At 39.7% G+C, this 13,351-nt stretch overlaps 1 protein-coding gene and 3 non-coding genes across 4 annotated transcripts; 1 reads left to right on the top strand and 3 right to left on the bottom strand.

Annotated features, from left to right (window-relative positions):
- Positions 1–2,810: 2,810 nt before the first annotated feature.
- On the bottom strand, positions 2,811–12,828 carry ttll1 (tubulin tyrosine ligase-like family, member 1). The gene is made up of 9 exons (XM_062443949.1): positions 12,716–12,828; positions 11,813–12,021; positions 11,477–11,657; positions 11,058–11,195; positions 10,847–10,955; positions 10,508–10,651; positions 9,786–9,872; positions 8,226–8,389; positions 2,811–3,085 (listed from the first exon to the last, which is right to left on the bottom strand). The coding sequence occupies exons 1-9, from the start codon at positions 12,826–12,828 to the stop codon at positions 2,956–2,958; spliced, it is 1,275 nt and encodes a 424-aa protein (XP_062299933.1). The 3' UTR covers positions 2,811–2,955.
- Positions 3,351–3,437, top strand: trnay-gua (transfer RNA tyrosine (anticodon GUA)). The gene is given in 2 exon segments: positions 3,351–3,387; positions 3,402–3,437. It is a non-coding gene; the product is annotated as a tRNA-Tyr (tRNA).
- Positions 4,611–4,697, bottom strand: trnay-gua (transfer RNA tyrosine (anticodon GUA)). Its single transcript is given in 2 exon segments — positions 4,611–4,646; positions 4,661–4,697. It is a non-coding gene; the product is annotated as a tRNA-Tyr (tRNA).
- Positions 6,778–6,864, bottom strand: trnay-gua (transfer RNA tyrosine (anticodon GUA)). Its single transcript is given in 2 exon segments — positions 6,778–6,813; positions 6,828–6,864. It is a non-coding gene; the product is annotated as a tRNA-Tyr (tRNA).
- Positions 12,829–13,351: the final 523 nt, after the last annotated feature.

Raw genomic sequence — 13,351 nt, 5'->3', positions numbered from 1 at the left:
CGATGAGGCGCGCCTGTCCGACGTCACATCCCCTGAAAAGTTCCACTGGTTACTTTACCCTAAGGCCCCCTGTTGGTTTTCAATATGAGGTGTGGGGCCCTTCTGGAGAGGTTTGCAGGGGTCGGTCAGCAAAATGAGGAAAGGTTTGTTTTCTCTTTAACTGTCTGTCAACCCATCTACACACAGTCCTGGACACTGTTCTATAATTCCAGTTAATGTCATGTAAATGTGGGGAAATAAAGAGGTTATTAATGTCCCAGTCTGCATACAAGTTCAACAAATTAGCAGTGTGGGCACATGGTTAACTGGTAAATGAAGTAGTGTTGTAATTGTTATTGCAATAAATGTATTTTCCCATGCGCAAATATCAAGCAATGATAATGACAAAACACATAGTGAAAGATAAAGACAAAAAGTACTGTTTTAGAAAGAGGAAATACAAAACCGTCTCATATTTCTCTCAATGACCCCCCTCCCCTGCAAATACAGGATTTTTCTTTACTTACACAGGAGCCACAAACCTGTTCTGTAATGCAAAGTTGTACAAACCTGTCTACAAATCAGAAAAAGACCCTTCTTTTTTTTGTAATTCACATAGAAATTTCACAGAATCCTGCAAATAAACTGATGTTGTTTATTTAAAGGGCCATTTCACCACAATTTCTCTTTGAGACCCCTGCTTGAAAAAGAATATGATCTATTTGTCAAGGCAGCACCAATATGGATATTTTATTGACAGGAAGACACAAATTAAAATGAAACAATGACATTCCTATACAGAAAGGTCCCATTAATGTCAAGCTAAAAACAGACAAAGCTTTTCACGTCATGTACACAAAATATGGTTTATGACCATGATAAAGAAAAACAGCCGTAAGAAACTAGCCCCACATCCATCCAGAGTCTTATTTGGCATGGGCCAGCTATTATACCTCAGTTTCTTTCATCTCTCAGTAAATGTGAGGATGTACCGTATGTGGCGAACAGACTGCTTCAGATCAGGTGGCTTATACAGTATTCTGCATATTGTAAGCTGCTCCAGAGGCAACAGCAGTGTGATGGTGGAGGTGGGGGTGTCAAACTTTCATGGTCAAGTAATGGTGCCATGCAGAGACCTACTTTGTTGCCGTGCCTTTTTGAAGGATTGACCTCTGATTAATCTAAACTCCAGACAGATTAGGTCCGTCATCATCAAAGGCTACCGGCCCCCCATTTACCACAGTGAAGTAACAGGAGACAAAAACTGGTTAAATTGAAATTTTATAAAGCACATAAATCGATACCGAGCAAATTAAGAGTCCTGGTACATAACCAGTAGAGAATTTTGCTTCTGCGTGTTATTTTTAAATCAAGAACTGGCAAACATTTGGCATACAAAAGCAGCATTTAGTTTGAAATGGGGTTTCTACATCAGAGTAGGGCTGAAAGATATTGTTTCAGCATCAACGTTGTACTTTACGTGTAATAGTCACATTAAAAAAGGCAAATTAGGTGCACTGCATACTGTAAATCATTTTAATGCTGGATTGAAAAAAATAAATATAAATGAATATTAAAGACGGTCTAGTCCATCTGATAAATATTATCATTTAGCTGGATTCAATGTTTTCTCTTCACCTTTAATCACTTTCTTCTCACCCACTCACAGACTCGTCCTATTCATTTAGAGTAAGCAAAGCGATTATTAAGATTAAAGTGTCAAATTGAAGGGGAAAAAAGAAAATGCATTGCTTGACTGATCAATGCTACGGAAGTCAAAAGCTGACTTTAAATGGTGAGTACATAACTTAAATTATTGCAATTTATACAGTAAAAATAAAAAACATTATAATTATTATGATTTTTTCTTCAAATATCGTTCAGCCCTATTTTGGTGTATTACAAAAGGCGAATGAATAATCATTATCAGTGTTTCAATCTTTCAGTAGTTGCAGGACATAAACACCTGATATAGCTAAGTATGCATACATTCCCAACAAATATAACTTAAGAAAGATTTGAGATGCACAGCGGATCTCAACTCAAACTGCAACATGGCAAATATGTTTCATATTTAAGCACAAATAAATTCATAAAGTGCAATAGGGTTCTGCACTGAGTACAATCAATCTTAATGAATCCCTCCCTCCCCCCTCCCCTGCATACATACTGATAACCAACATATAAAAACATTATTAAATCCTAGTTTGGGGTCTCTACACATTTAGTGCCATATACTTCTATATAATCGCTTGCCTATCAGTACATTATGTCTTTATACTCTGGTTACATTTCTTTTCCCTTTTAATATATTCTTTACGTACAGTTTATCTTATTGTTAGCACCGATGTGGCAGGTCAAGTTAAAAGTGTCACTCGGTCATCATGCATAGTTCAGTTTGTTTTAATCCTTTCTTTCTCACCTTGGATTTTTTGTATTTCCACTATTGTTCCGACTTTGCCATTTTCCCATTTGCAACTCCAACTGCACACCAAGCCATTAGAGCAGAGGGCTCTTTCTAGGAATTTCGTCTTCCAAATTTGATTTATTTTTTTGTCTTCTGGCTTGAGGTTTTTTAGGGAGTTTTACTTGTCTTCAAAGAGAACTTGGCCTGGGTTAGGATCTGTTGTTGAGACATCATAAGTGATGTTAGGCTTTAAGAACAAGCTTGAGTTCCCTTTACTTAACTTTTAACCCCACCAATAAAATGTTCTACATTTTTAGCTATTCATTCATAAAAACTCTCCAGCCCTTAAAATTCCCCAAATATGACAATGTTGTTTTTTCTCCTCTCCGGCAGTAAGGTTGGTGACCCCTGTACCAGAGTCAGTGAAATTTGGAGGGAGGGAGCAGTCCTCCAACAGTTAGTTGGGCTAAAAAAAAGAGAGTCTAAGTGGTCCTTGTTTTATTCCCAGTGCCCCACTGATGGAGCCTGTGGTAATGTACAGGAAGTCATTAAGAGTCAGCAATATCACCTCACTTCCAGGTTGCGGCAGCGGGGCGAATGCCTGCGCTCCCCTTGGTGCCCTTTGACCCCAGGGACTGGCCTGAGCGGCTCCGCAGGTCACGCTCCGCATTCTCGCTCTGCGCCTGCTCTTCGTCGTACCTGGTGACACACGTAGAAGGAAACCAGATCAGATGAGTAACGTAGTGAGGTGAGAGAATTCTTGTTGCCCTCTTGTTTGCTTTAAAGTGGAACAAATAGGGGATTTACTCAAACAATACCCCCACCCCCCCTTAGCAAGGCCTACGCACTCACTATCCTCACCCTTGTGTTTAAACAATGCCGAATGGGGCACCTATTGTCAGATCACTGAAATTACTGAATGCAAAGCGATAGGTGACTGGTCTGTTAAGGTTAAATAATCCTCCCTTCGATAGCTCAGTTGGTAGAGCGGAGGACTGTAGTGGAAATACCAGGCATCCTTAGGTCGCTGGTTCAAATCCGGCTCGAAGGAGGACATTTTTTATCATGCGACTGCCACTTTAAACTCGTTGTAGCCACAAACAAGTCAGGGTTTTTTCCCTTATCACTTCAACACAATAATATGTGTGAGAAACTACAACAAAATTGAGTTTGATTAGGGTCTGGTTCCTCTAAATATGTGAAAAAAATCTTTTTTATGGGGAAATAGTGACTGCTCAGGTATAAAAACCTTCAGCACCTGCTCATAACATCCCAGCAACAAACTTTCAACCAATAAACCAAAAGAAAGTCTGTGTTAAAACGTTTTTTTAATTAATACATTTGGAGGAAAGCAACAAATTATTGTTAAAGCATTAAAGGATTAATGCAACTCTTATGAGCACCCGTGAACAAGCATAAGGTGAGGTTTCTTCAGGCAGGAGGGTTGATCCCCCTGTGCCAAGCAGATGTTGAACAGTTTGTTTTAACAGATGCAGCTTTTTCAAACTGGATTTGCACAGTGAGTTATGACCTTTGTCGCTGCAACAACAGACCTCTTCTGTTTTAATTCAGCCAAAGATAACTGACATGTTTTCTGTCATTATCAGGGTTTTTTTGGTGCTGTTCTTTAACACTGAATATACAGTGTAAAAGTGTGAATATTTTCTTTTGTTTATTTAAAGCTAAAAGTAAACACAGCAAAGACTTGCACAGCATTGGTCCGTGGTGCAGGATAAGTTATCACCTAAAGATTACACTACCAGCTGAGTGCACTTTGTTCCTCAGCACAGCATTATGTCACATATTTAAAATGTACTCCTTCAACCGGCTACTGCCTTTACAGTCCGCTCTACCAAGTGAGATATTGAAGGCAAACATCTTGCCAAAAAGCACTGGTGGTAGCATGCATCTCTGTTACTGTTACCAATAATCTACCTCACTGCAAACGACATGAGACCAGGGCCTGCTGAAGTGTTACTGATCACAGAAACAGTAATTTCATGATGAACTGCAGAGACTTGATTGTTAACAGCTGACCAATTCGTGATTCACATAATAATGAAAGGTCCGTATCAAACCTGCTATCAATCTAGAGATTTGGATCAGTGAATCACGTGAGATACTGTCACTGTGTAATACCAACTGCAGTTTTTTGGCAGTAAGGAGCCAATTTGGTATCATAAATTGTCGAATAATCTACACCCCCCCCCCAGTTAAAAGTCACTCCTTCGAGCCGGATTTGAACCAGCGACCTAAGGATGCCTGGTATTCCCACTACAGTCCTCCGCTCTACCAACTGAGCTATCGAAGGGTGATGACATGATTAAAGGGCTAATACAACAATGTCTGTGTGTTTACTGTAAGCAAGAGTGACTTTAGAGTTTCAATTATGAATAAGAAACACTAAAATTAAAATAAATACAAGGTATATGATGGTATATAACTGTGCGTCATCTACTGTTAACCTGATAAATAATCTCATTATATAAACTTTATTTTGCCCAAACACTCCTCCTGTGCAGTGTAGCTGAGTCAGTGACTCCCGTACAGGCTGCAGCTAAATAGGCCAGTATACTCAGTATGTTAGATGGTTGAATAGCTTCAGAAACTTCCGAGGTCGGATTAAGGGAACAGGAAATGTGCCAGGCAATTTCTGTAACTTTGTGAAACTGACAACATTCACACCCACTAAATGTCATGTTTGGTTGATTGGCTAGCTGTGCAGAGTCGAGAAAGTCGTCACACCTTTAAGTTTAGCTCTCTATTTGCATCCCTGATGAACTATTACAGTCACTTTTCGTGTGAACAGCCTGGTGCAGCATGATGAAGCACTTCTACTAGAGACTGTCTAAAAATATGTGCCATTATCTTCACATTTAAACAATATCAGATCACTGTATTCTCTATGGCAGCTGATGTTTCACGCCAACTTCAATGGCAGTCATAGGGAACAACTGTAAACACTTTCAATTTCCAATGACAACTGTAACAGTTAACGGATAATTAGACACTTTTAAGTATTTATGAGTCAATCCAGTCCGAACTTTTGTACAATATTTACCAATATTTCTTTCCCTCTTTCCAGTTAAAAGCCACTCCTTCGAGCCGGATTTGAACCAGCGACCTAAGGATACCTGATATTACCACTACAGTCGTCCGCTCTACCAACTGAGCTATCAAAGGTTAATAATACTATTGCTCCTGGGAGAAAGATGTTTTTGTCTTTACTGTAAGCTTATCATGTAAGTTATAGTTATGAATAAGAAATACTAAAATAAAAACCACCACACTCCTGCGCTCTACCAACTGAGCTGAGATTAAAGGCCGGTCCCTCTAAAGATATGAAACATATTTGATATGGGGATATAGTGACTGCTTCAGTAGAATAAAATGTACAGGACCTACTCATAACATCTCAACAGCATACTGATAGAAAACGTATCGAACAATAAGTGGAGCAGAGTCAGCTTTAACCAGACTTTGCAACAACAAACTGAAAGAAATTTGGTATAAAAATATTTTTCCCAATTAATACATTTGGAGAAATGCAACTTTTCAGTGAACAAGGATAAGGTGAGGCTGCTTAGAAAGAGTTCAGGCTGAAGGGTCCATCCCCCTGTGCCGAGCAGATGTTGAACAGTTTGTTTTAACAGACGCAGCTTTTTCGAACTGGATTTGCACAGTGAGTTATGACCTTTGCCGCTGCAACAACAGACCTCTTCTGTTTTAATTCAGCCAAAGATAACTGACATGTTTTCCATCATTAGCAGGTTTTTGGTTTTTTTTGGTGCTGTACTTGAATATACAGTGTAACAGTGTGAAACCTGAAGTGAATTTTAAAGCTTTAACATGCATAGCTATGGTCCGTTGTACAGGACAGATTACACTACAGTGTACTCAGCACACTATTATATCACATATTTAAAATGTACTCCTTCAAGCTGGATTTGAACCAGTGACCTAAGGATGCAGTCCACTCTAGCAACTGAGATAGCAATGGTAAACATCATATGAAAAAGCACTGGTGGTAGCATGCATCTCTGTTACTCTACTTCACTGCAAACGACATGAGACCAGGACCCACTGGAGTGTTACTGATCACAGACATTTATTTCATAATGACTTTGATGACTGCATTGATTGGAAACAGCTGACCAATATGTGACTCACTTAGTACTTCAAAGTCAGTATCAGCCCTGATGACAATCCAGAGCTTTGGATCAGTGAATCCCGATTAAAAACCGACACTTTCACTGTATCAGGGAGCGTAATGCAATACCAACCTACAGTAAGAGCTTACTGTTCTGTAGACTGTTTTTTTAGTGGTTATGAGCTATTTTAATAGAGTTGTTGAGCAACTTATTTTCCCCTCTTTTCCAGTTAAAAGCCACTCCTTCGAGCCGGATTTGAACCAGCGACCTAAGGATGCCTGGAATTCCCACTACAGTCCTCCGCTCTACCAACTGAGCTATCGAAGGGAGTCAACAAAAGTGAAGGGCTAATACAATCAGCTAACCAGGACTTTCCAGAGTTACAATTATGAATAAGAAACTGAAAATGAATACAAGGAATATTACTGTATATACCTGCTGTGCGTCATCTACTGTTAACCTAACAAATAATATCATGACATATGAGCCAATGCAGCTTAAACTAGCTGTAAATGTACAATATTTCACTGCTCATTTTTCCCTCAGTTACAGTTAAAAGTCACTCTTTCAAGCTGGATTTGAACTAGAATGTTGTGCAGTGTGAGCACTGCTGCTCAGTTTTATTTGTGGTTGCTGTTAATGTAGACCACACACTGCAACAGAGTTTTATTCTCTTTTTGTTTTCTCTAGTCTCTTTGAAGTTAAATTCAAATGTAGCTTGATTTTGCTGTACATTTAGTAGATTCTTGAGTCACCTTGATATAATACTACCAGATATAAATCATAAATGACTGTCCTGGCGGGCAGGTGGTCGAGTGGTTAGAGCGTATTCATGTTTGGATGTACGCAGCCAACCCCGGTTTGAATCCCGTCCGGAGGTCATTTGCTGCATGTCACCCCCCCCCCCTCTCTCCCATGTCTACTGCTAATTAAAGGCGTCTATGCCAGAAAAAATCCAACAAAAAAAAAGACTGTCCTCTTGCCTTAAGCAAGCACGTAGCACTTCTAGATATCCTATCTACTGAATGTCTGAGAATGTTTACTCTAGATTTCATGTGAATGCTGACTTTAGTCTTCTGGATAACATGGGTAAGTATGTTAACATCTATTCTCCTTTGAGCCAGATGTGAAGCAGCTACCTAAGAATAGCGGTTATAACTACTGCAGTTCTCTAGACTACACACAGAGGAAATCAATTGGCACAACAAACAGGTTATATATAGAAAACACTAATAAAATATTTATATATCAGCTGTTTATCACAAATACTATCATGTGTCCAAAAGCTAATGGTTGGAGTTGGCATCAAAACATCCATCTGTGTATGCTAACAGGTTGCCAGTCCTATTAATTACATGACAGCATGAACATCTACAGCCAAATAGTCTCATTGTTGTAGCCGTTATTAAACACAACACATTATTAATTCATACACTTAAAAGCTACTCCTTCGAGCCGGATTTGAACCAGCGACCTAAGGATACCTGGTACTACCACTACAGTCCTCCGCTCTACCAACAGAGCTATCGAAGGGCATAAAACACTGTGTTGGAGGATAACAACTCAAACTTTGTAACTGGAGAGGGCAAACGTTTACTTTTGGCTGATATTTTTAGCATCTGTGTGACCCCCCCCCCCCCCCTCTTGCTGGGACAGTCCTGTGACCGGCAGATTTAAGTGTCACTCACAGGACTTGATAGTTGCCCAGGGCCTCTCGGGGCGGGCTGCGGTTCCAGCGGCAGTCTGGGATGTCCCCGTTGGGCGTGACGATGTTGAGGGTGTCGTTGATGAGGTTGTACTTCAGGATACGGTCGTTGGCCGTGCTGGAGGTCAACGAGGGAGAGGCATTGACCTGAGGATCAAATAGAGAGAATGTCATTTACATTTGAAAAGAGATACATGTGGAGATTCAGTTTCAAACTTTAAATAAGCAAGTCACAGCTCCTGGGTGTAGCACATGAATGCACTGAGCTTTGTTCAGTTTCCTCCTAACCCCATACAGTAGCTTTTATCAAGCAGGAAATTCTGGTGCTAATTTGCTTTAACAGTTATGCACATGAACACATAAACACAACAGGAAAATACACACTGGAAACTTATATGGGTGTCCAGAGAGAGATAAAGCTGCAACTTTGATATCACCAAACACACACTTTAGTAGATGGCGTAAACAGCATTACATGTTAATGAGAGATGGAAACTTTTGTACATCAAACCATAACAGTGGAAGTTTCAGGAATAATGAGAATACGAAAGTGTTTCATGACGAGGTTTGTCGCACACTTTGCTTTGGTCCCTCACTAAGGAGCGATAATGCCCTAAAACCAACTTCACGTCAACCAAAATAGATCAGATTGGTGTCTGTGAACAGAAATAGTCCAGAAGTAGCCTGGAAACCCAGCTACTTATTGTGCAGCTGTCAAAATGAGTGCAGTGAAATATGACAAGCAAAATATACAGAAACACAAATAAGTACAACCTATTTAAAGTAACATATCATCTTCAATCATTAAGACTAGCCAGCAAATAGCCTGTATCAGCCTGCAATAACAATAATAATATAGCATAATAATATAATATATAAGCAAAGGGAGAAGAATACAAAAAGGAATAAGGCCAACATTAAGAGGATGACTGTAGAATACAATGAATCACAATGAGCTGATAAAACGATTAAAAGACAAAAATGGACAATAAACAATAAAAAGACGAGATCACATAAAAGCAGATCTGTAAAAATAAGTTTTAAGAGGTGATTTCATGGAAGTTACCGATCCCGCAAGTCTTTTTTCTTACACTGTATTCTTTACACTACACAGTTTGAAAACAGTTTCATGTTTTTTCCACTCAGTGCACTGAGAGGGTTAAAGACACACCTTCAGCACAACAAAGAGAGGCAAACGTCCAAATGCTCACTCACAAATATCAACCTCTGGGGCATTTAAAGTTGCTTCACCCTCGAGGGAAAGGAACATGAACTCACCATGCAAGTATGTGAAGCAGCTCTGGGCTTAGTGAAATATGTAACTTGTGTCTTCAAGCACGAGTCTAAGAAATACACCTTTTTTTTCCAAACAGCTGAGGCTGTCAATTAAATCCTTTTTATGTGCATACCTGCCTGAAAATGTTGGAACGTGACCATGTTGTTGGGTAATTTTATGAACATGTTGACAGAACTATATTGTATATATATAATATTTTGGACGTAATGATTTCATTTGGGAGTGTAAACTTGTTTTATGACTTACCTCGATAAGCCATGGCTTGAGCTTGTCATCAATGATGATGTCATACCCGTAACACTCGAAACAGTGCTTGTCATTGTTCATTACAGGCTGAGAGAAAGAGGAAACAGAGAATTAAATATGAAGGTGAATTCTAATGTGTTTGGGAATGTTTTCAACTGAGCAGCCATTGATTAAGTAAGGAAGGATGTTAGTAAATAAACATATAGAAAAAATAATCTACTAGTAGTGATAACTATTAACAACACAGCTCCAGTCTATCATCGCTGTGCATCGAGGCCTTAGAGGGGAAGTGAATCAGACATCACTTAAAAGAAAAGGGAAGTGTGACTTAGGTTGAGTGCTAAAAACAAAAGACATTGCAGTGGTTATGCAGCTGTGTGTTTAAAAGTGTTATACTAACCCACTACTAAAAACAAACAGGAACAATGTAAAACTCAATTGCTGCTCACTGCAAGACTGCAACATGTGTGGTTTAGTGGTTTCTGTGCTGTATGGTGGCTGCACCACTAAGGATGTGACTGAGTGCAGACTTCTAACACTATCGTAGAAGAACATTATATACAACTCATCATATACAGTAAGATCAATGGTAAACCTTTAAAAATTCTTGTAATTCTGCCTTGTTAATCAGCATGTAGGAGCAAATATCACATAGTTTCCAAGTTGTGGAAATGTCGTTTTGGAGTAAAAAGTAAAAGAGCTTCATGATCATGTTCACTTACAGCCACGGCCTTCAGAGACTGCACCACGATCCAGTGGATCTGATCGAACAGGCGGCCAGTCACCTCCTTTCCTCTGGTGCTTTCTAGGTACAAACGGAGGTTACTGACCGTCCACTTGCCTCCGTGAACGTGGTTGTAGTCATCCTGCGTTAAAAGCACACAGTCTAACTATAGATGTTGGCAGCAGAAGTTATACAATGTTGTGAAACTAAAGAAACTTTAAAAACATATCCTATTTCTATTTAATATCCAATATAACGTAAAACTTACTCATTCTAAATATTTGGTGTACTGTATAAATTCCCACTATTCATCCCAGACATAAATACACAGACTTACCCCATGTTTTTGGATGGCCACATTAGTGAGGTGAACAAACATGTTGTCCAGCTCACTTGTGCTGGGTGTGTACTTCACTGTACAGAACCTACAGAAACCCAGCTTGTACCTACAAATAAAAACACACAAGGATCCTCAAAAAGTTCAGCAACATCAATAAATCGAAGCAGCGGTTACAAAAGCTACAACCTGCATACATTCAGGGGCTTACATGTAGCATTTGAGTGGCCGGTACGTGGTCACCAGGACGTAGAGTCGCAGGTCAAACTTCTTCCCTCCTATCAGCAGAGGATTGTCGATGTACAGGGAGATGACATAGGCCTCCTTGCCCTGAGCGGCAGCTACAAACCTGGGGACAAAAATCAAGAGGATGAGCATCAAAAAACAACAATCTTTGACAAAACTAATGCTAAAAATAATCATTCTGTGGACATTTTTGGGTGTTACCCTTGCAATCAAATAATCAAAGAGTAGATTCTCCTCATATGGGATCATTTATTGATTGTTACACAGTTTTCTTTGTTCACACTACTGTACCAAATGAGTTGTCTGCCATCAAGGTTCTTCAGTCCATTATTATATAAAAGGAGAAAGACAAAATGAGTTGTGATGACTTCCTTGTGAACTTACGTTGAGGTGCGGCTGTCTCTGGACCACTTTTTGATCTGGGACAGTTTGTTGATGAGGAAGATGCCCTTGCCTTGGGCTTTCCCGCAGGGCTTCATGATCCAGGTGCTGGACGGATTCTTGCGATACTCCTCCACAAACAGATTATAATCAGCAGGGAGCATGAATGTCACAGGGACAAAATCTGCACAACACAAAGAGAATACTTCAAACATAATCAGCTTTATTAGAGAAATATTTGGATGTTTTATGTATCCACCACAATGGAAAAAAGGAGGCTGACAGATAAATATGTTTACATTTCTACTCGCATCCCTCCCCCAGCTCTCTAATAGATACCTAAATAGATGTATTTTCCATTCTCGTCCTTCTCTGCCAGCGGGCTGCTTTCTTTCTCCAGCTCCTTGCGGTAGCGTTTGATGTTCTTAATCATCAGGTCCTTCCTGGTCAGCTCATAATGGTTGGGGAAGTGGTTAACCATCTGGTCATCTGACAGGCGGTAGCCAGTGTCCACGCTGAACACGTTCCTGATGGTCTGGATACTCATCCTACATGTGGGTACAAATAAACCTGCATTATGGTGATATGAAGAGTCTGGAGCCTAGAAATAAGCATGGTGGTATATCATGGTGGAAAGTAACAGAGCATATACTAGTTTACAAGTATTGTACTAAGGAACTAATTTGAGGTACTTGTAGAGCTGCCACGATTAGTTGATCGACAGAAGATAAATCTACAGCTATTTTGATCATTGAAAAAATTTATAAGAAAATATGACAAAAATTAGCTTGTTTTAGCTTTTCAATTGTTCTGATTCAGTGCTTTTCCTGTCACTGTCCTGTGAATGCTAGTAAACTGAATATCTTTGGGTTTTTTACTGTTGTGCAAACAAAATAGGACATTTAAAGAAATTATAACGAAATGTTCACTACTTTCTGACATTTTATAGACAAAGCTACCCCAACCCATAAGTTTGCAACCTTCTGACTAAACAATGAGCTGTACCTCACCACTATCTAATAATGTAATATATACTAAAGTATCATTCACAGGAACCACTTCTCTGTAAAAATGTGTAGGTTACTTTTCATACTCAACCTTAACTAATATGGAATATTTTTTCTGTTGTAGTATTGGTACTATAATCTAACTACTTCTTCCAACATTGTCTATTTGGGTGGTGCTTGCACAGAATATTGTCTAAGGACTAAAAATGATTTTAATGTAGATGCAAATATGTACCAGTAGAAATTCCAATCTTCGTTTTCTGTGACTTGAATCCATTCCCTCTTCTCAAAGTTGTTGATGAGCACTGATTTCTCAATATCAGTCACCCACTTCACCTTACCGGCCATGGTGCCTCCCACTAGGGTGGAGCACAACATAACATATCAGGTAAACAGACAGTAAAAGCAGTCAAACACACAGGTATGATTTATGACAGTGCACTGTAAATATAATATACTATATGCACAAGAAACTGCAACCTGTCAGTATGAACCAAAGCATTTGTGCATCGCTTCTGTGGCTGATATCAAGTCACCAACCTGCAAATCAATTTCAGGAAACAGCCAGTCATCAGCATCAGCTAGCCGGGGCTGGCTCTGTTAGCAGGCTGCTGAATCCTCCCTGGTCTGCTGCTGCAGAGGCTGGGCGGACATCACCCAGTCAGTGATGCAATCTCATCAGACTGTGCTTTAGATAAACTCTCAGTGGGAGAACAGGCTGTCAGCATCACCGATAGCTTCTCTTAACGACGGACAACCGCCTCCATGTTGGCAGATTAATAGCAAACGAGCCACATTTATTGATCCAGGCGTCGTGAAGCTGGACACTGTGACGAAACGCGCTCACCACGGCTTAAAGTCTTTTGCTATT

This window comes from Scomber scombrus, chromosome 22 (assembly GCF_963691925.1).
Source record: "Scomber scombrus chromosome 22, fScoSco1.1, whole genome shotgun sequence".
Classification (NCBI taxonomy): domain Eukaryota; kingdom Metazoa; phylum Chordata; class Actinopteri; order Scombriformes; family Scombridae; genus Scomber; species Scomber scombrus.
Note: the sequence above shows the minus strand (reverse complement) of the source record. Positions and strands in the feature narration are given on the sequence as shown.

Bases quoted from the DNA above. Each gene is read 5' to 3' on its own strand.
- ttll1 (XM_062443949.1), bottom strand. From the start codon at position 12,828: ATGGCCGGTAAGGTGAAGTGGGTGACTGATATTGAGAAATCAGTGCTC. The intron at 9,873-10,507 runs GTAAGTGAACAT...TCTTTCTCTCAG, and splicing joins AGTCTCTGAAGGCCGTGGCT to CCTGTAATGAACAATGACAA. The intron at 8,390-9,785 runs GTAAGTCATAAA...TTTGATCCTCAG, and splicing joins TCAAGCCATGGCTTATCGAG to GTCAATGCCTCTCCCTCGTT.